The sequence below is a fragment of the Phyllopteryx taeniolatus genome, chromosome 20 (genome assembly GCF_024500385.1).
Source record: "Phyllopteryx taeniolatus isolate TA_2022b chromosome 20, UOR_Ptae_1.2, whole genome shotgun sequence".
Taxonomy (NCBI): domain Eukaryota; kingdom Metazoa; phylum Chordata; class Actinopteri; order Syngnathiformes; family Syngnathidae; genus Phyllopteryx; species Phyllopteryx taeniolatus.
The window spans coordinates 4,396,893-4,416,268 of NC_084521.1; the positions used below are offsets into that span (position 1 = coordinate 4,396,893).

At 40.7% G+C, this 19,376-nt stretch overlaps 4 protein-coding genes across 7 annotated transcripts; 2 read left to right on the plus strand and 2 right to left on the minus strand.

Annotated features, from left to right (window-relative positions):
* Positions 1-125: 125 nt before the first annotated feature.
* Positions 126-6,663, minus strand: maf1b (MAF1 homolog, negative regulator of RNA polymerase III b). Its single transcript, XM_061758163.1, has 8 exons — positions 6,109-6,663; positions 5,400-5,488; positions 2,122-2,253; positions 1,887-2,049; positions 1,212-1,333; positions 746-865; positions 574-678; positions 126-505 (listed from the first exon to the last, which is right to left on the minus strand). Exons 2-8 carry the CDS (start codon positions 5,480-5,482, stop codon positions 481-483), a joined length of 750 nt encoding a protein of 249 aa, XP_061614147.1. The 5' UTR covers positions 5,483-5,488; positions 6,109-6,663; the 3' UTR covers positions 126-480.
* On the minus strand, positions 6,268-10,813 carry zfand1 (zinc finger, AN1-type domain 1). Of its 3 annotated transcripts, none has more exons than XM_061758160.1 (9): positions 10,323-10,813; positions 10,055-10,097; positions 9,470-9,509; positions 9,260-9,365; positions 9,058-9,180; positions 8,379-8,497; positions 8,147-8,302; positions 7,439-7,632; positions 6,268-6,897 (listed from the first exon to the last, which is right to left on the minus strand). In XM_061758160.1, the coding sequence occupies exons 1-8, from the start codon at positions 10,375-10,377 to the stop codon at positions 7,456-7,458; spliced, it is 819 nt and encodes a 272-aa protein (XP_061614144.1). In that variant the 5' UTR covers positions 10,378-10,813; the 3' UTR covers positions 6,268-6,897; positions 7,439-7,455. The 3 variants fall into 3 exon arrangements, with proteins under 3 accessions (XP_061614144.1, XP_061614145.1, XP_061614146.1); XM_061758161.1 differs by having other exon boundaries at positions 9,058-9,149; positions 9,238-9,365; XM_061758162.1 differs by having other exon boundaries at positions 9,058-9,149; positions 10,323-10,388.
* Positions 10,814-11,050: 237 nt separating this feature from the next.
* chmp4c (charged multivesicular body protein 4C) lies at positions 11,051-14,547 on the plus strand. Its single transcript, XM_061758166.1, has 5 exons — positions 11,051-11,423; positions 12,665-12,842; positions 13,318-13,426; positions 13,506-13,641; positions 14,134-14,547. Exons 1-5 carry the CDS (start codon positions 11,192-11,194, stop codon positions 14,193-14,195), a joined length of 717 nt encoding a protein of 238 aa, XP_061614150.1. The 5' UTR covers positions 11,051-11,191; the 3' UTR covers positions 14,196-14,547.
* Positions 14,548-15,259: 712 nt separating this feature from the next.
* On the plus strand, positions 15,260-19,124 carry LOC133470148 (GTPase IMAP family member 9). Of its 2 annotated transcripts, none has more exons than XM_061758158.1 (2): positions 15,260-15,414; positions 16,942-19,124. In XM_061758158.1, the coding sequence occupies exons 1-2, from the start codon at positions 15,291-15,293 to the stop codon at positions 17,652-17,654; spliced, it is 837 nt and encodes a 278-aa protein (XP_061614142.1). In that variant the 5' UTR covers positions 15,260-15,290; the 3' UTR covers positions 17,655-19,124. The 2 variants fall into 2 exon arrangements, with proteins under 2 accessions (XP_061614142.1, XP_061614143.1); XM_061758159.1 differs by lacking the exon at positions 15,260-15,414 and adding an exon at positions 15,718-15,921.
* Positions 19,125-19,376: the final 252 nt, after the last annotated feature.

Genomic DNA, 19,376 nt, shown 5'->3' on the forward strand with positions numbered 1-19,376 from the left:
AAAGCGATACATGTGGGGAAAAAAAATTGGTCAGTTTTAGATGTTTGTTTTGGAAGGGAAAATGTAAACACTAATTGTCTTAGTTACTCTATTTTGAGCCATGCGTCAAGTCAAATGAATGCAAATCACACAAAAAGGTTTATTCACATCAGCAATATATTATAGCACAGATACACAGTCATTTAGCTTGGTTGTACTCTACAATCATGTTTGCACAAAAATGTAGAAAAACAGGAATATTTGGGACACAAAAAAGGAAAATGTTTGACATAAAAGCAATAGAGAATGAGCTTTGTTAATGAAAGTGGAGATAAACAGCATTTTTTGAAAGAACATTTCAGAGTTCAAAACAATAACAAACAAGCTCCACTGAGTCTCAAGTGCATGTTCATTAAAAACAAAAACTCATACATGCATTTAGTCCTACAAAAAGTGTGAAAATGGCTTTGGGTGGAAATCACAATGGCAGCGGGTGAAGACTCAAACACAAACCACTCTGGGATGCCTGCAAACAAAATCAGAAATGTTGACTTCTCACGATGGCGCACTCACTAACGCAGGAAGTGAGCTAACCTGTCCTCTGCGAAGCCGTCCAGCTCGTCCTCCTCGTCCCGGTCGTCCAGCTCCATGTCCAGCTCGTCGTTATCCAGGCCGTCTCCGCCGCAGCCGCTCAGGACGCTGTCGGGGCGACAAAAGTGAGACGACGCGGTCAAGGTGGGCGGCGTCAAAAGCAAAATGCGCTTACCTGACGTAGCGGCACGTGAGGAAGACGATCCTCTTCAGCTTCTTGTTGTAGAAGAAGTAGTTGAAGGACCACAAGCTGCCTTCCTCCCCGAAAGGATCAGAGTCCAAATCGGGATTGTAACTGGATGAGGGTTTAAAAATTTTTTTTTTTTTTTAAAAGTCAATGCATTGGAGGAAGAATTAGGACTGACGGCCACCAGAGGGAGACATTTGAGAAAATTTCAACTCGACTTCCACAACAAGCTTGAGCAAATAGTAAAACATTTTTTTAAAGGCTTCAAGCTGTTTCAAGCCGCTCCCAGTTGAGGTTTACTGTCAAAGTTAAAAGACCATTACAGCTTGGGTATTGAAAACCAGTTTTACCCTGAGAATGCCCCCGCTAGCTTCGATTACCCAGGACTGGTGGCCAGCCTTCAACAAATCTCACATGATTTGCAATGTGGGAGGAAAGCGAAGATGGATGTAACCTGTAGATGTCGCAGGCGGGCAGGTTGATCTCCTGGTCGATGGCGTTCCACAGCTCGGGTCCCAGAGAGTTGAATCCTTCCCCCACGGCCGAGAACAAGCTGCTGTTGACCGCGTTGGCCACCTGAGCGCCATCAAACAAGCACAAACATTTCATTAGGTTGCAGCAAAAAAAAATACATAAAAAGAAGCTGACCTTGGTGAACCCCCACATATTTGCAGTTTGGCTTTTGCAAATTCCGATATTTTTGGGGAACCCAACCCTTTTATTCACTGAAAATTCCATCGATTTCCTTGAATGCACCTCATGGGCCAAGGTGAGTTTGACTTCACACAGTTTCTGTAAAGTGCAAATATTTGTTCACCCATGTGTGATGTCGCATTAGTTTGCGCTAGCGTGCTAGCTAATAATATTGATGAATCTCATGTGAAGGTGGTTTGTTTGTTGACTGAAGTCTTAAATTTGACAAAGAAAAGGGACGTCAACAACACTGTCAAATTTGTAAAAATTATTTAGCATTAAACTAATGCAAAATCAATTTTTTATCCAATTATTCATTTCGTTGATGGAATAATGGGCTGTAAAAAATATTTGCCAATATTTATCAACTATTGACAGCTTTTTGCCATTTGTGGCAGGGCTGCGTCGCCATCCCGCGGAAATAGTAGGTATTGACCCAGTTGAGACTCGGCTCCCGGCTGAACTCGTGCGCCCGCGCCGCGCTGAAGTCGTAGTCCGGCCTGAAGGACTCGTTGAGCGTGGTGATGAGGTAGAAGATGGTCTTCCTGCAGCACTTGTCGCTCAGAGGGCTCTCCGCATCCTCCCCGCTCTTGGCCAGCCTGAACGAAGGGAGACATTTTGTGATGTGAGCGTGATGTTCTCCGGGGGGGGGGGGGGGGATGCCAACTGACAGCTCGGGACTGGCGGCGCTGGCGGACTGCGGCGGGGACAGTGCCTCCAGGATGTGCGGCTGGCCCTCCTGGCAGAACTGCTTGAACATGTGCTTGTCGTCGCCCGCCATCTTGCACGAGTAGCTCTCGATCCTGTCGGCGGACATCAGAAAGCACACGTCACTAAACGGACGCGTGACGACGTGTGGACGCAAAACCGGAGGGAATGCCCGCCAAACGTCTCCTCTTGTTTTTATTAAGAATAAAACATACGCTTAACAACTCAGCGGCCACTTTTGTTAGGCACACCCACGTAACCTGATCAGACTTGTTTTGGGAGAAAAAAAAAACCACGATATGAAAAGAAGACTGTTACTGTAAAATATCCATCCATTTTCTGAGCCGCTTCTCCTCACTAGCGTCGCAGGCGTGCTGGAGCTATCATCGGGCAGGAGGCGGGGTACACCCTGAACCGGTTGCCAGCCAATCGCAGGGCACATACAAACAAACAACCATTCACACTCACATTCACACCTACGGGCAATTTAGAGTCCTCAATCAACCTACCATGCATGTTTTTGGGATTTGAGAGGAAACCGGAGTGCCCGGAGAAAACCCACGCAGGCACGGGCAGAACATGCAAACTCCACAGAGGCGGGGCTGGGGATTGAACCCCAGTCCTCAGAACTGTGAGGCTGACGCGCTAGCCAGTTGTCCACCGTGCCGCTACTGTAAAATATTTTAAGTAAAACTTAATGTTATATAAATTACAAAAATATAGCCTACAAAATTACATCTAAAATTATATTTTAAAAACAAAAGATAAGCTATAAAATTACATGTAAGATAATGAAACAAAACTTAAAATTAAAAAGTCAATTGATCACTAAAAAAACTAAACCCTTAAAAGATTAAAGTACTTTTAATGAAAAATGCACAAAAATACCTATATTTGAAAATATGAACAAAGTCCTTAACTTACTGTTACACAAAAAAAAACAAAAAACAACAATGTGCTTCCTAAGAAACGTTTGTTTTCCAAAAATGGTCAAATGACTTGGCCAACTATGGTATTAGGATAACTATAATTAATTGATCAAATATTTACAAATTAAAAAACATTTTTAAAACAATGTTTTAATCACTAATAAAAACAATTTAATATGGAGCAAAACATAGAATGAAAAATATCACAGACACATTTTAAAACTAAAAAAGAAAACATTAAAAATGAAAGAACCCAAAACGCACTTTAAAAATAAAAAACAAACATTCCAAACAGTTTTATACTCCTCTCATATTTGTGTCAAATTAGATTGCGTGGGTGTACCTACTGTTGTGGCATGCAAGTTCTTTAGAACTTTAGCGTAAAAAAAACAACTAGAAAAAAGTGAAAGTGCGCTTGTTGCTTAGACAAGATTAGCTGCACGTCTCCGGCATTGCCGCTTATCTCCTAAGAACGTGTGACCAGATCGAGTTGTTATTTCTTGAGGTCAGACGCTGTTGAAATTCGATACATCTACCACTTACGCAAGAGCAAGAAGCTCGCGCAAGTCAACACTGACGAAGAGCAGCCACAACTATTTTGGGGAGCAAAGTAGCTCACTCCCCCCCCCCCCCCCCCCCCACGCACAAACGCAAACACAGCTGATGTCAACAAACAACCTCAGCACACGCCGCACGTCTGTACAGTATCAGTACTAGCGACACTACATCACCAGCCTGACGTACTGTCCTGCGGCATGTCAGCTGTGCGTGTATGTGTAGATATTTTCATAAAATAAACATTTTCAGGTGCGTAGCTACAAAGATGTTATTTATGTCCACTGGTTTGCAAGTGGGCATTTTGTAGCCGCCTGCTGCTGCATCGCTAATCTGCTAAGCGGCCTAAATGTCAGCAGGCTTTTACTTAACCGTGCTTGTGCACCATAGCTGCATACGCCGTGTGTGTGTGTGTGTTAAAGCACAGGCACACACTTAAAATAGCCAGAGTTGGCATGTGTGTGTTCTTGTTGCATTTCCCAACACCAGGGAGGGAAAAAATGTAATTGATATGCAGTGCAACTGCAACCGCGGGCCCGTTGCGTTCTTACATAAGCTAAATACACATCTGAGGGTGGAAACACACACCGGTAGTTAGGCATTAACTTTCCGGGTTGTGCTCCAAGTTATCATTGAGTAACAGCACGGACCCGCTTGCTCTAGTGACCCAGTTTGTCGGTCCCCTCACCCACCGTGCGACGGCACAAATGTTTCACTTCAGTCACACGTCAACCCGGGCCGGGCGATTAATCGAGAAGACTCTGGTTCGTTTGTCAAGACAATTGCTAGCGCTTAGTTTAGCACAGTCAGGGTCACCAATTTTGAAATTTGCTTGCTATATTTAGTGACGATTTCGACCCCTTTCGGGACTACTGTTCATAAACGTGACTATATTACTATTAATTCCCGCGAAGAAACAGACAACACGAGTGGTATCGTAATCACATTCAGAATAAGAAGACGGTGATTTTCAGAGTGCGCTACGTGAAAGAATCACTGCCCAAGTTCAATTGTGATCTAATCTTTAAGAACTGTTTGTTTTTACACCTTTATTTGGGTACTATTTCTTTTTAATTGAATTGTTATGGAAGTAGTCTTATTTTCCTATGTACAAGCACATAGTGGGCAAAATTTGACAGTGGCTTGCAATAATCTATATATCTATATATATATATAAAAAAATTTAAAAAAAAAAGCTTGAGAAGAAACAAAAACTAATCCAAGAAGGGGGGGAAAGACAAAACCCGTTTAGAATAATGAAATCATCTTTTCTATAAGCAAAGGGAAAATAAATAAAATCGGATTTGTGTGAATTAGAAAAACATTTTCAGGCCACACGGCCCAGTCCTAATAGGAATTTATTTTGGTGGGAATTTACACAACATCCAGAGCCCCAAACCTTTCCCCTAGATTAAAATTAAAATATGTAATTTATTGATAATTTCATTTATTTTTGTCTGGGGGGGGGGGGGGGGGGGGACTGCCTAACAGTTTGCTACATATTGAATCAATATTTTTCTTTGGATGTCAACATTTATCTGAGGTACTGCAAATGAATTTGAATTGAATGAGTTTTCTATCGCTTTAAGTTTCATTTTGTTTGTTACAGCTTCCAATATGTAAATTGCTTCTTTTAAAAATAATTTTAATGATATCACAAGCCGATATTAATAACAGATTTAGAAAGTGCTTTTCAAGAGACCCAAGAACATTTCTTTAAATTGCTTGTTTAAAAAAAATTAAAGTAAACAACAAACCTGCCAAGGATACGAGACTCTCCTGTTTCAGCACACAGCTGTGAGCTGAGTGCTTCAAAACTTGAGTTTTCCAGCAACTTCATCGCCTTCTGTGAGGGGGGGGGAAATAAAAAATTCAGTATTTTGTATACATTGTATAAAACCTACAGAATTATTAAAAGACCAAATTTTTTAAAGATGAAGTGGTGAACATTTACAGTTTAATTTAAGACAGATCCACAAGACAAAATATGTCACTTGTATGATTGAACGTTCACCCGTTATTTATTTTAACAAAAAATGAATTTAAAAAACTGCTCTATGATCCATAAAATGCAATAAAATCAAGAGCAAAAATATAGATTGATGTGAACTGTACAATTTTAAAAAAACAATGTGTTGATATTTTATAACATGAGGAATTGAAAAAGAAAATGTTAATAACCTGTACAATTTGATGTAAATGTGCTCAAATAACCGTAAAGAAAATGTTGACACTCCGTCCCACCCACCGATTTTAAAATTGAATAAAAAAAAAAAAAAAAGCTAATTCAGTATTTTGTTGGGGAAAAGTGGGCGTTTGACAGCTTGTTTCCATGGCGGAGGAAAGTGAGCGCACCGCCATCTTGAGGCCACATTTGACAACGAGCGCCATTTTCTGCCAGCCCCTCCCCCACACTCCTTTCTTCCTGCTTCCTTTTCTCTGCACATTGACGCCTCAGTCACTTACCGAGTCGATATTCCTCGACGCCAACGCCAATTCAACCTTCCACAAAAGTCGCTTGGCTCACTCTTGAGTCTTCGCGGCTCCTTTTTTTGTGTGTGGCTCAGGTCACCTCCAAGCTAATGTTAGCAGCTAGCTCGGCTGGCTATTGTTATTATTGTTGAGATATCTCCCCCCCCCCAGTCCTCTTGCTTCTCCTTTTTTTTTTACGAGTTTACAGTCGAGCGATTAGTGGGCGTTTAAGCATCTTAAACAAGCACTCGGTCGAGAATACGCCACCCTGAGGCCCTTTCGGTTTATAGAAAAACTACTCTTTCCGATTAAATGCGACGAGATTAAATCGAGGGACTGTTTGCGCACGTCGGGGTCCGTCTGCAGCTGCATCCCTTTCGACCTAATTGCACTAAAAAAAATAATAATAATAAGGCTTTGTCCAAGCCGTTGTCCAAGCGACCGATCAGTCAGGCGGTAAAATGGCGAGCGATGTAAAAGCCTGAGAATCCGGCAAAATAGTTGGGAAACCGCGACAAAATAAATATGTCCTCCTGTAAGCGAACAACACAATCGACTGTCTGATGATGGCGACTTGCCCCCTTTTAATTTATATGAATCCGACCGACGTAGCTTGTGTTGTGAATGGCTGTCGTATGTGTCAATCATACCAGCAGCGCTAGCGATTGGTCAGAATCATCCTCCGTAAAAGCTTCGTGAATCGGCCAAGGCATATGTCAATCATATGAGAGCTCTCGTGATTGGCCAGAAATCTCCGCCTTCGCTGTTAGCCGTGCCCAATGTCTTGATTTCGAGAAAAGGAAATAGCAGAACAATGAAGATACTTTATTACAGAAAGCGATCGCACGACTCTCTGTAAAATACCAACTAGGAACTGAATGAATAAAAATATATTTCGTTTCCTCTCTGTTCTGTTTTCAGTGCCCTTAAATTTCATAAAAGGCGGTTGAAATTAAATATTACTTTTATAAATGATACGAAATAAAAAAAAAAAATCGTGTTTTTTTTTTGTAAACGTGCTTGACGACATTTACTGTATGCTCCTTGTATACTGTGTTTTTTTGAGTATACTGTGAGTGTTATGACTAAGGACACTCACTCATAATCATAAAAAAAAGAAAATAAAAAAATCAAACATTTCAATTAGGCGAATAGTGGGCAATTAAATATATATTTCTTAAGAGTCAAATTGTCAAGTGTGACAGAGACCGAGCTCATTGCATCCATAACGCATCACAATGGATTAAAATATATCCCGATAACTATATTTTGTCCTGAGGTACCCATGAGCAAGACACGTGCACACATTCATATTGAAACTTACATTTTATTGTCATTCAGTCATCTGAGTGCAATATAGTTGCAAACGTCCTCCACACCCGTGCTGTGGTTGTCCAGGTACTCAAGGATCACGTTACCCCCGTTGTGCAGGGGGTCTTCGGGGCTGGTCAGTACCGCGTGCAGGCTCTCGTCCATACGCAAAGGCTTCCCCGTCTCGGGATGGCAGAGGCGTAACTTCTAGGAGGGAGGAGCAGCAAAAGAGAGGCAGTGGGACGGACGAATACTGATGTCATCTCTGAGCATCGGATTACTCGTGTTGAGCATGAGAGGACAAACAAGAGTCCCGTGAGCACGCTTCATGTTTGCTGCGGTCGCACGCTGATGACAGGAAGAGCGAAAACGTGCAGTTTTGTACTGCTGATGAAAAATAAAATATCAGATACGAGTATTATTGTGGACAAACTTTAAGGAACTCCAACGGGGAAGAAGGCTAAATGTGTCAGATTGTGACGGTGCCTCCTGTGAACAGCCATCTTTGGGCAACCACCCCACAGATTTTTCAATTGGATTTGGGTCCAAACCTTTAAATTTCACTTTGTTGAGTTGGCCCCATTACTTGGGATCATTGTCAATTTGTTTTAAGATTTCAAGCAGACAACTTGGAAGCTGCTGGGCTATAATTAACTACTGACTGTTCAGAAGTCCCTCGGGTTTGACCAAAACCCCAAAAAGCAGGTGCTGTGTTTGTTACCTTAGCTGCGAGCACATTGTTGTTGTTCTTGAGGGAAGCGAGCGAGGCGGCGTAATCCACCACCTTCCCCACGCTCCATTTGGAGCAGAAGAACATGGGCTGACTGGTCGCATGACACCCTTTCGGCAGATACACTTCAAAGTAGGTTCTTTCGGTCTGAAAGAGACATTGGGGCAGAATACGATCAGTAAACTATTCAACAACGATGGTAAAAATAAACTGTAATCGGCACCTGTGGTAAACTCTTGTCTCCTGCAGCATGAAGCTTCAGTTTCATCAGAGCGACCTTGGCTGCTGTGGCGCTGCTCTTTGCCCCTTTTCGTCCTTTGCTTTTGGATCCATCCTTTGATTCTGAATTGACAGAGTTGAAATTTGTTAGATCATCATCATCAGGTGTGCGCCGGGAAATTACCCAATTGAACTGAATTGGTCTGAAAGTTCCAGTCGTATAATTGCCTGAGTCATTTTTTAACTCGCTGTCACGATACTAATAAAAATGTGCTTGTTATAAACTGTGTTTTTTTTTCTTTTCTTTATGTCTGTGTAGATTCACAATCATTCAGGTGATGGTATTCCGCAAATTTTGAATCGAGGCAACTAGACTATTCTTTTGTTGAATGACTGAGGTAATTACGCCATTAGTCTCTAATGTACCTTTGCTCATCTATCAAACACAGTAAGTACATTATGTGAGCAAATTGAGGCGAGATCAATATTTCAGCATTCTTTTTATGATATTTTTGTAAGTGAGATTTTTCTCATGTACAATGCGTGCCCTGGCTCTCACTAAAATTTGGGAAACAGTTTTAGATAACACATCAAATCTGTGCAATACTGATCCCATGTGGGCAAAAGATGCACTGCAGAAGAATGTCATTCAATTGCTCCTTATCCTGATGTTAATAACTGACCCACAATCCTTTGCACCAGCTCCTTAGTGGCCGCCATGCGTGGCTTTTGGACCTCCAGCTTCTCACACTTGTGATCATCTTGATGACGGTGGCTGCGAGGAGGGGGGAGGGGCATAGAGTAATCTTAATCACAAAATTAAACACAGGGAGTCAAATTTGGGTTAACGAGTGTAAACCTACGCCAAACAGAAATGTTTCTCACACTGTGGACAGATGACAGGAAGCAGTTCTTTCCCCTTGCAGTCCTCGAAGGAGCATGGATGACTTGTGCTGCCACCCACTGGTTGGGCTTCCCTTCTCACAGGCTCCTGCGATAAAATTTTCAGTACCCAACAAGACATGGACAAGTAAACTGTGGGACAGGAATGCTGTTCTTTTTTTCCCTCCACCAGTCAACTAATAAAGTGCTCACCTGTGAACATGAGTGAGCCTCTCTGCTTCTGTGTTCAAGACTGTAAAAAGAGAATTTGGTTGCAATATAAAGAATTAAAGTATAACTATTGGATACATTGCATATGGGCGTTGTGGCTCTGAAACATTTCTCCCCCCCCAAGATTAACTTGCATCATCCAACACAGAAATAATACAAATACATAGCTTTTTCTTTACATACTGCAGGTGTCGGGCCGAAACCTCCCATGTCCAAATTTGGTCAATTTCATATTTTTTCAAAAATTGATACTCTTGGTCAGTCCCCACGTGGGTATGTTCTTATTATTACACACACACACACATATGTGTATATATATATATATATATATATATATATATATATATATATATATATATATATATGTATGTATGTATATATATATATATATATATATTATTGCGCAATCTAAACTGTTGAAAACGGCTTACCCTCCTTGACGATGCAATGTTAATGAGACCAAGCCGTTTACGTCCTAAGTCTCTAAACAACGATTTAAAAACAGGTAAACTCAAATGATGTTCTAATGCACGCTGAGGAGAAGAAGGAGAAAGTTGTGACTCTTACCAGTAGACTCCATTGCAGGAATCACAAACAAATGGAAGGAAATCTAAATGAATGAAAGGAAGCGTCACTGTTGACTAGAAAACACAGTGGCCTTACATATTACAGGCATATGATTTAAAAACGTAACGCATTTAGATATCAAACTGTGTGTCCAATATTATGTATAACTTAGCTGTGACTATGGTGACTCACTGAAGATTTACGCTACATGGATAATGTCGTCACATCGTAATCAATTTTTATGCAATAGTACGAAGACGATAGAGACCTTGTTGGTGACAAGAATCGATTAGACAGTGCTCTCCGATGTCTAACTCGGCCATTAGGCTAGCATGTATATTTAGCTGTGAGCTTCTCGAAAACGAGTATCAACACGAATTTGACCCCGGAAGTGAAATACGATAAACAAAATTCAACTCCGAAATTTAAATTCGACAACAGGGGTTTGCTCACAATGTAATTGTTTTAAAAGTGTAATGTTTATCCCAAAAATATACAGATAGTCACATATTAAAACGTTGATAGTTATTACAGAGAATATTTTCATAAATTATCTTATCTGCGGGTTTCAGAATCAGAATCATCTTTATTTGCCAAGTATGTCCAAAACACACAAGGAATTTGTCTCCGGTAGTTGGAGCCGCTCTAGTACAACAGACAGTCAATTTACAGACTGTTTCCGATGATTACGAACTTTAACGCCGGAAGTAAAAGCCGAAGGCGGTCATATCCGCTTAGTAGAGCACAATAATTGAATGACTTTAGCACTAATGCACACACACGACCTCTTCTCTAGAGACTTGTATTCATATATCGCACCGTGATGTAAAGGAGTATATTTAAATGAATAATGTATTCGGTCGAAGGTTTTGTTTGTCGTGAGTAAAGGGGGCGTGGTTGAGTGGCGGTGACGTCACGCAGGTAAATGGAGAAAGGCGCTTGTAATGGCGAAAGGTGTGGCGAAAGGTGAATTCTCAACCACAAAAGCCCGTCGAGCTGGAAAAACAGCTCGGCCTCACACGCCCTGGAAACACTCGACAATCATAACATCAGATCGTTGTCCGCATACCGCGAGCGAGTGCTGTTTTTTTAATTATTATTTTTTGTTACTTAGCGCCGGAGGAACTCGCAGCCAAAATGAGTAAAATCACGAAATTCTTCAAGGGGAGTTCGAGCTCCGGCTCGTCGTCGTCGTCGGGGAGCAAGTCCAAACACCATCACCGGTCCAAGGGGGGGCCCTCTCCCCAGGAGGCCATCCACAAGCTCCGGGAGACCGAGGACATGTTGAGCAAGAAGCAGGACTACTTGGAGAAGAGGATAGAGCAGGAAGTCATCATAGCCAAGAAGCACGGCACGAGAAATAAGAGAGGTATGTATATTTGTCAGTTCATCACCAACAAAAACTCTTTAAAAGTATTCATTTGGGCTTTTAGGCCTCGTCTTAAAGAAGCAAAGCCTAATACAGTGCCATGAGAGCCGCCATTTTATGACGAGACACAGGTGCATCTTCCTACAAAACAGGAGCCAATTCTCTTTTGAATAAGTCCCACATTTTTGGGCCCAAAACACGATGCCAAGTCCTAACAAGTAATCGGATTTTTGGGAAAAATTGATCATAAAATGTATTATTATATATTGTGGGCTTTTGAGCTTTCTCGTTTTTGAGTTTTTTCATCTCCCGATGAAAGAAAATGGCCACTAAATACATAATTACTTGATTAAATATACACGTCATTAAATAATTAAGAAATAATTCCATTAAATAAAAAATAAATGCAAATCTTAAATAGAAAATCCCTTTAACTACATTCAAATGTTAAATAATTCCATTAAACAAATTAGTGTCATAAATAAAAATGACTCCAGATTAAATGTCATTAAATAATTACATTAAATAACAATAAAATACATTAAATATACATATTTAAGTTTATCACATTTAGTGAATGATCCCATTAATAAATATAGCCATTAAAATGTCACTTAAAACAATAATTCCATTAAATAATAAAATGTTTAATTAATGAAAAAGGCCTTTGAATAAATAAATCTCACTAAATAAATTCCAACAAATAATAAAAAAACAACAAATGTCAGTAAGTTAAAAAATAGACATTAAAATAAATAAATGTCATTAAGTGAAAATGCAATAACAAATGTAAATGCCACTAAGTGCTACTAACTAAAAGTCATAAATACAAATGCCATCAAATAATAAAAAATGCTATGAAACATACAGTACATAACTGTTTATGAAATAAATGAGAACATTGAATTAATGGACATTTCCACTAATTAGTCCACATTGAAATTATCTGTTTATAGGCCTCATATTGATTAGGTTTAGAATGCACAAATCCCTGTAGATTAAAATAAAAATGTAATGATTGCCAACTAAATTTAGCAGCGGCAAGAATAAAATGTTGGCCAAAAATACAATGACGTATTTAAACCTCGCAAGTTTAAAGCCTCACTGTGTATTGCACTCATGAAAACTTGTCACACTGCCTGTTGAATCATGGCAGACTAAAAATATCTTCACGTAACAATGGGACAATTCCTATTCGCACTGGTAATTTGCGACGCTAATGCACGCACACGACCTCTTAGCTGCCCTGCAGGCCCTGAAGAGGAAGAAGCGCCTGGAGCAGCAGCTGACGCAGATCGACGGCACGCTTTCCACCATTGAGTTCCAGCGGGAAGCTCTGGAGAACTCGCACACCAACACGGAGGTGGTGAGAAACATGGGCTATGCCGCCCAGGCCATGAAGAAGGTCCACGAGAGCATGTGAGGAGCACACCAACGAGTACACACGTTATTGGGGGGGGGAAAAAATAAAATGCATACGGTGAAGCCCCGTTCATTGCAGGGATATGTTCCACACACAGCCTCATCCGCTACATAGAGACAGCGTATAAAAACACTTTTTTTTTTCAGTAGTCTTGCCCCTCCCACACACACATTTAAACTTACTAAAACACACTTTTTAAAGTATTACTTGGGACAACATCACTTTGAGGAAAAGAAAACGGAGAGTACAGTACAGTTCTCCAAATAAGAGGCCCAGCGTGCTTGCTTCAAGCTGTTTATTTGTCACTCTCAGTTCAATTGTACTGTAAATAGCAACGTGACAAGTGGCCGGCATCTTTTTGGAATACAAAAAAAAAAAAAACATGAAATGAGGACTTCAATAGCATCTAAAATCCTCCATTACAGATAAATTCAGGATATTTTTTTTTATTACAATTGATTTTTTTTTCAGGGATCTGAACAAAATAGACGATCTGATGGAGGACATCAACGAGCAGCAAGACGTGGCCCGCGAGATCAACGATGCCATCTCCAGACCATACGGCGAAACTTACGACGAGGTATACTTTTTGCTGATTCCTCTCACAAAGCTGGTGATCTTGCATATTAAAAAAAAAAAGAACTAATTATTGTTGTTAGGATGAGCTGCTGGCCGAGCTCGAGGAGCTGGAGCAGGAGGACTTGGACGAGAACCTGAAGAGCATGGGAGGTCTGCCCTCGGTGCCCAGTGCAAGACTGCCCTCGGCTCCATCAGGACACTTAGCGCACCGCGCAAGTATGCACAACATTCATTTTGATTTCTTTTATGGCACATACAATATATTGGAATAGTGTTGGGCGAAAAAATAACTTCATTCTTATCAGATTTACTGCTTTATTTCTGGAAAAAAAAAAAAAGTCGTCCTCAGTTACCATTTTTTCTTCAAACATGCATTTTTTTCCCAAAACTTTTTAACTTTTACTCGTAGGATTGCTACTTTGTTCCTCATAAGGATTAACATTTTATCGAGAACCAAATATTACTATTTTGGAGCGAATGTACAACTTAAAACTCATTCACTGCCAGTCTTCCCAGTTAACATGGATATTTGACTTCTAAAGCCGTCAATGGCAGTGAATGTTTTAATTCTCGTAATGTTACCATTTTTTTCAAATATAATTATTTTTAATTGAAATTTCCCCTTCCCTGTGCCTTTTAATTAAAATGTACAACCTTCGCATGGCTGTCATAATTCTAAATGTCATTCCTGTGTTTTTGCTTTTTCAGCGGCCAGAAGACGGGCTGAAGACGAGGACGACATGCGCATGCTGGCGTCGTGGGGATCATAAGACTTTTTTTGGGGGGTGAAGGGGTGGGGTGAGACCCTGACAGATTAGCATTTTTAATTTCTCAGGGGATTTTAATCTATTGGCACCATGTCAGGACATGTTCCTCATCTGTTCATCGAGCAGCCGCAACCACACTGAAGGAAATTGTTACTGTACTTCCTGTCGCTTTTGTTTTCTGTTTTATCTTCAGATTTCCTAAGAATTGTCTCCAAGCAACTAACTGAAGGATTTCCAGCACTGAGCAGATCAAACTCCACTCTACAAGTCACACAGAAGTAGATAAACTCTTGCTGCATTGTAAATATTTTTGCTTTTATGTTCAACTATAATAAAAAACACCGTCCTACACTGATTTTCCTTTGTTTTTGTCCATATCACGTGGAAGTTGTGTATTATCTACAATTTTCAGTCAATCATTGTTCCTTCAATTGACATTGCGTTTAACTTGGAGTCATCTTTTGTACATTTGTTTGGACAAATATGACAACAAAAATAGCTCATAAGATTTAAATTTATCTAGTCATTTTGCATAGTTGTCTTGCGAATAATCAAAGTCACTGGGAAAACAATTAAACTTTAGCATGTCAACTAGGACAAGGTATTTCAGAATCAGATGCACTTTTGTTGTGTTCATTGTATTCCTCACGTAATATCCCTGTGTTAGTAATACCAGGTATTAAAATGAACAAGAAATTGAAGAAACAAAAGTGCTCTCATAATTCTTTCCACGACTTATCGACTTTTTTTCTTGAAAAATTAACACTATTCCCGTGAGATTTATTGCTATTTTCTTGCTAAATTAAATTATTCATGTAAGATTTTTTTTGTCTTTTTGAAAAAACAAGGCCTCACAGTTCTGACGAACGGGGTTCAATCCCCGGCCCCGCCTGTGTGGAGTTTGCATGTTCTCCCCGTGCCTGCGTGGTTTTCTCCGGGCACTCCGGTTTCCTCCCACATCCCAAAAACGTCCATGGTAGGTTAATTGACAACTCAAAATTGCCCGTAGGTGTGAATGTGAGTGCGACTGGTTGTTTGTTTCCGTGTGCCCTGCGATTGGCTGGCAACCAGTTCAGGGTGTACCCCGCCTCCTACCCGATGATAGCCGGGATAGGCTCCAGCACACCCGAGACCCTTGTGAGGATAAGCGGATTGGAAAATGGATGGATGGAAGAAAAAAAAACACCAGTTTTTCTGGCAGTGACGTTGCCAAGCTGTTCTCGTAAGATTACCCTATTTATTTCCTCAATACAATTTATTCTTATTTAATAATAATAATTTTCCTTAAATATAGTTTTTTATTGTGTATTTCTCAATTTAAAAAAAACAATTCTCATAAAATGAGTATTTTTCTTGGGGAAAAAAACACCACCTTAATCGCGTAACATTCCGGATGTGGGCGAGTTTGTATCCGTCACCAAGCAGGAAGCTCTTTTCATCTACGTAAATATGTTATTACTTTTTTTTCTTGTGAAATACATTATTGTCGTAGGATTACTTTATATTTATGAAAAAAAATATTACTATAAGATTTCTATTTTAAAAAAACAACAACAACAAAACAGCTTACTCGTTCAGAAAGGGGGAATGACGTCGGCAAGCAGGAAGAAGGCGAATTTCTTCCGCACTTTCGCCGACGTAACTGAACTCCCAACGCCAACTAGATCCAAAAGTTAGCGAGCCTCAAATTGAAACATTATGGAAGCCAACCGTCACGAACCAACTTCGGGTGAGTTGGCGACTTGTTTTCGTCCTCACTGTACTTAAAAATTTTAAAGTAGAATTTCAGCTAACAACGCGAACATTGTTAGCCCTCCGGCTAAACCCTGTTACAGTGGACGGTGACAAGTCTCGAAGCTTCGTTAACATATCCCGACTTAAATGAACAAATCTTAGCTTTATTTATAGTTATTAATATTATTTTGGTTATAAAGTGGAAGTTCCTTCCGCCACAGGTAGTTGCTGTCATTTCCGTGTGACCGCTAGTAAAAACACTCAATGGAAGGCGCAAACAGACAATTTATTTTGGTACGACCAAAGGACAAAAGTCATGTTTTGATTTCGTTTTACGTCTTCATGTTTTGTACGACGTGTGAAATTATTTATTTGAAGTTCACCTCATAGCACAATGGTGGCAGGAAATGCTCACTTTTAAGTCACTGAACGACATTTGGCATGGTAAAAAATTGTTTTAAAATTGTACATCGCACTACTTTCGAGTTTAAATGACATTTGAGAATAATTGAGGTTTAGTATGATTACATATTTACATTATCCCTCCACCTAAAGGTGCAGTAAAGTCGTAAATGTTACCATGCAGCATAAAGTCGGATTCTTTATTTTGATCAGAATCAGAATCATCTTTATTTGCCAAGTATGTCCAAAAAACACACAAGGAATTTGTCTCCGTTAGTTGGAGCCGCTCTAGTACGACAACAGAAATTGACAAAAAAAAAAGTCACTGAGCAATAAAGGGTTGCTCGTTATCTGGTACGTTATTTTTTTGGACAATTGTGCAAAAGATGCAGAGTCCTCTAGCACTTATAGCAGTTCGAATGACTAATATAGCAATAGTCCGGTGCAATGACCATTGTGCAAAGGGTGCCGAGACTCATATACTCAGTTTTTCGCTATTCGTGGCAGAGCTTGTACTAGAAGATGAGAAGATTCTGCCTTTAGTCTGGCAGTATATCAGTACGAATGTTTATGGAGGTGCATGTATTAAAAAAAAAGTTGTACCTCCTTTCAGCGTCCGGCGAGAGTAATGGTCCCGACAAGAGTCTGTCCCCGCTACGCCTGGTGGTCATGGGCTGGCGCTGGCCCGGCAAGAGCTTGACGGCCAACACCATCCTGGGCCGCGAGGAGTTCCACCTGGAGCGCGCCGCCGAGTTTTGCGTGACGCGGCACACTGAGGTGCAAGGGCGCGCGGTCACAGTGGTGGACACGCCCGGCTGGTACTCCTCACAGGACACGCCGCTTTCCTACAAGAAGGAGATCGCCCGCGGCGCCACCCTGTGCCCGCCGGGCCCTCACGCCTTCCTGCTGGTCATCCCCGTGGGCATGTTCACTGAGCTGGACCGCACCCGCATCGAGGAGCACGTGAACCTGTTCGGGGAGCAAGTGTGGCGGCACATCCTGGTGGTGTTCACCTGGGCCGACGTGCTGCGGACCATTTCGCTGGAGCGCTACATCCGTCGCGAAGGCGCCGAGCTGCAGCGCGTGCTGGAAAAGTGCCGACGCCGCTACATGGTCATCAACAACTGCGTGTTCGAAGAGCAGACGCAGGTGGGACGCTTGATGGCGCGCGTGGACAAGATAGTCGCCGAAGAAGGCGGTCACTACCTGCCCGAGGAGGACCACCGGGTGCTGGACGAGAACCGGAACCCGACCGGGGACGCCGGGCCCAAAGCCGACGTCGCCGTGACTTTAGACAAAGACGCGACGACACTCTCTGCCGAGTGATGCGTTCTCGACGCTTTAGGTACGCCCGCGCAATCGCCGACGCTCGAGCTGGGTTTTTGCTCATTGATGTTCCCTGAGATTATTCCAAACACTCAAAAGTGTTTCTGATATTTGGAGCCTCACAGGTAACCACCATATAAAAAGTACTTTTGATGTAGCAATATTACTTAACACTATAACCATACTGTAGATACTATTGGCTGTATTTTGGGGGGAAAAAAATTCTTCAAATAAACATTTTTTTTTACTCAAAAATAGGGTTTTATTTTTGTAATGCTGACTTTTTTTTAACCTAAAATGACTACAAGATGTTACTTTAAATGTTTTTTTTCCCTTCAAAAATGTGATTTATCCTCATAATACATACATGCAGTGAACCGACGTTTTTTTTTTGTCAAAAACGTAGCATTTTTTGGGGGTGGGGGTTCAAAGCAGTGAACACTCATTCCCCCACTAGATGGCGCAACGACTTGTGCTTTGTCCTGGTTACTTGTGAGGACAATTCCACAAGATGAGGAGGATTGTGCAAGTGTACCTACGCAAGTGTCCCAAAGATATGGTCAGTGAGTGCCTTTCCAGCTTTAGCCCTGCACAAAATTCACCCTCCAAAGGACTGAGAAGCGGTAGAAAACCAAAACATTGGTAGAATGTCAACTGTTGCGAGTTCACTTTTGCACTGTGTTGATGCTGCTGCTGTTTTTCTCAAGAATTGACAAGAGAATGTACAGACTGACAGCTGTAAGTCACCTCTGACCTTAAGTGTGACTTCACTTTATTTATTGCTAGAGTACACATTTAATGCATGGTTTAAAAAAAAGTGTTCCTATAAAAATATGCCTTTTTGCCTGTAAGATTGCTCTTTTCTTCCCCACTGAAAAATATATATTTTGAATTGTAAAATCACATTCTATTGATCAAGATTACTATTGTTTTGCTAAAAAAAAAATGAATATATTTTTTCGGAAGGTAATTTTGTTTTTCCTTGGAATTTTTTTTCTCTTTTTTCCCCCAACACTACCGCTACACAATTACTACTTTATTTGTCACAAGAAAACTTTTTGGTGAAAGATTACTAGTTTTTTCCTGTGATGTGGGGACGTAATTATTTGAGGTTAAAACAAATAGTCTGTTACACGATGTCCCCTCTAGTAAATGGAATTATTAAATTGGTTTTAAAAATATTTGTGTACCGTTTTACACAGTGAAAGTGTATTTGTACAAAAATGTGTATTTTTCCAATTCAAATTCTTTGTAACAGAGTGACGACTGACTGGCCTCCACCGCCAAGTAGTGACTCTATTCTGTCTCAAGACACGACAAGACTTTACAATCGATTGAATGATCTGTAAACCTGTCCAGACTATTTAATACCCTGCTGTTGTGTTTTGTACAATGACTGGAGTGACAATGTCCATTTTAGTGACCAAATTGTTATTTTTCTACACTTAATAAAGCAATCCGAGCCCTTAATGTTGTCTAATTTGATCAATTACATTACGCTTCTTGAGTAATAATTACTAAGGTTACTTTTAAGTGTCAAAGTGGTACTTTTACTACATTACCTGCATAGTTAAGGCTTTTACAGTTGCCATTTGACCTTGCTAGCATTTTCTTTTCAACCTGTTGAACAAGTCATCCATCTTAATAACTATTGTTTGAACAGGTTCTGCAATGCCCCAAAACCAGGTCGTGTGTCAATAGAAACCGGACGCTTCAATAGAA

Coding starts and splice junctions, on each gene's coding strand:
- maf1b (XM_061758163.1), bottom strand. CDS start 5,482: ATGAAGTTGCTGGAAAACTCAAGTTTTGAAGCACTCAGCTCACAGCTG. Junction 1,334..1,886: donor GGGAGCCGAGTCTCAACTGG/GTCAATACCTAC, acceptor GATGGCGCTCAG/GTGGCCAACGCGGTCAACAG. Junction 506..573: donor GACGGCTTCGCAGAGGACAG/GTTAGCTCACTT, acceptor TTTTGTTTGCAG/GCATCCCAGAGTGGTTTGTG.
- zfand1 (XM_061758160.1), bottom strand. CDS start 10,377: ATGGCCGAGTTAGACATCGGAGAGCACTGTCTAATCGATTCTTGTCAC. Junction 9,510..10,054: donor TCCTGCAATGGAGTCTACTG/GTAAGAGTCACA, acceptor CTCTTTTTACAG/TCTTGAACACAGAAGCAGAG. Junction 7,633..8,146: donor ACAATGTGCTCGCAGCTAAG/GTAACAAACACA, acceptor CCTCCCTCCTAG/AAGTTACGCCTCTGCCATCC.
- chmp4c (XM_061758166.1), top strand. CDS start 11,192: ATGAGTAAAATCACGAAATTCTTCAAGGGGAGTTCGAGCTCCGGCTCG. Junction 11,424..12,664: donor CGGCACGAGAAATAAGAGAG/GTATGTATATTT, acceptor ACGACCTCTTAG/CTGCCCTGCAGGCCCTGAAG. Junction 13,427..13,505: donor ACGGCGAAACTTACGACGAG/GTATACTTTTTG, acceptor TATTGTTGTTAG/GATGAGCTGCTGGCCGAGCT.
- LOC133470148 (XM_061758158.1), top strand. CDS start 15,291: ATGATAGCCGGGATAGGCTCCAGCACACCCGAGACCCTTGTGAGGATA. Junction 15,415..16,941: donor GACGTTGCCAAGCTGTTCTC/GTAAGATTACCC, acceptor ACCTCCTTTCAG/CGTCCGGCGAGAGTAATGGT.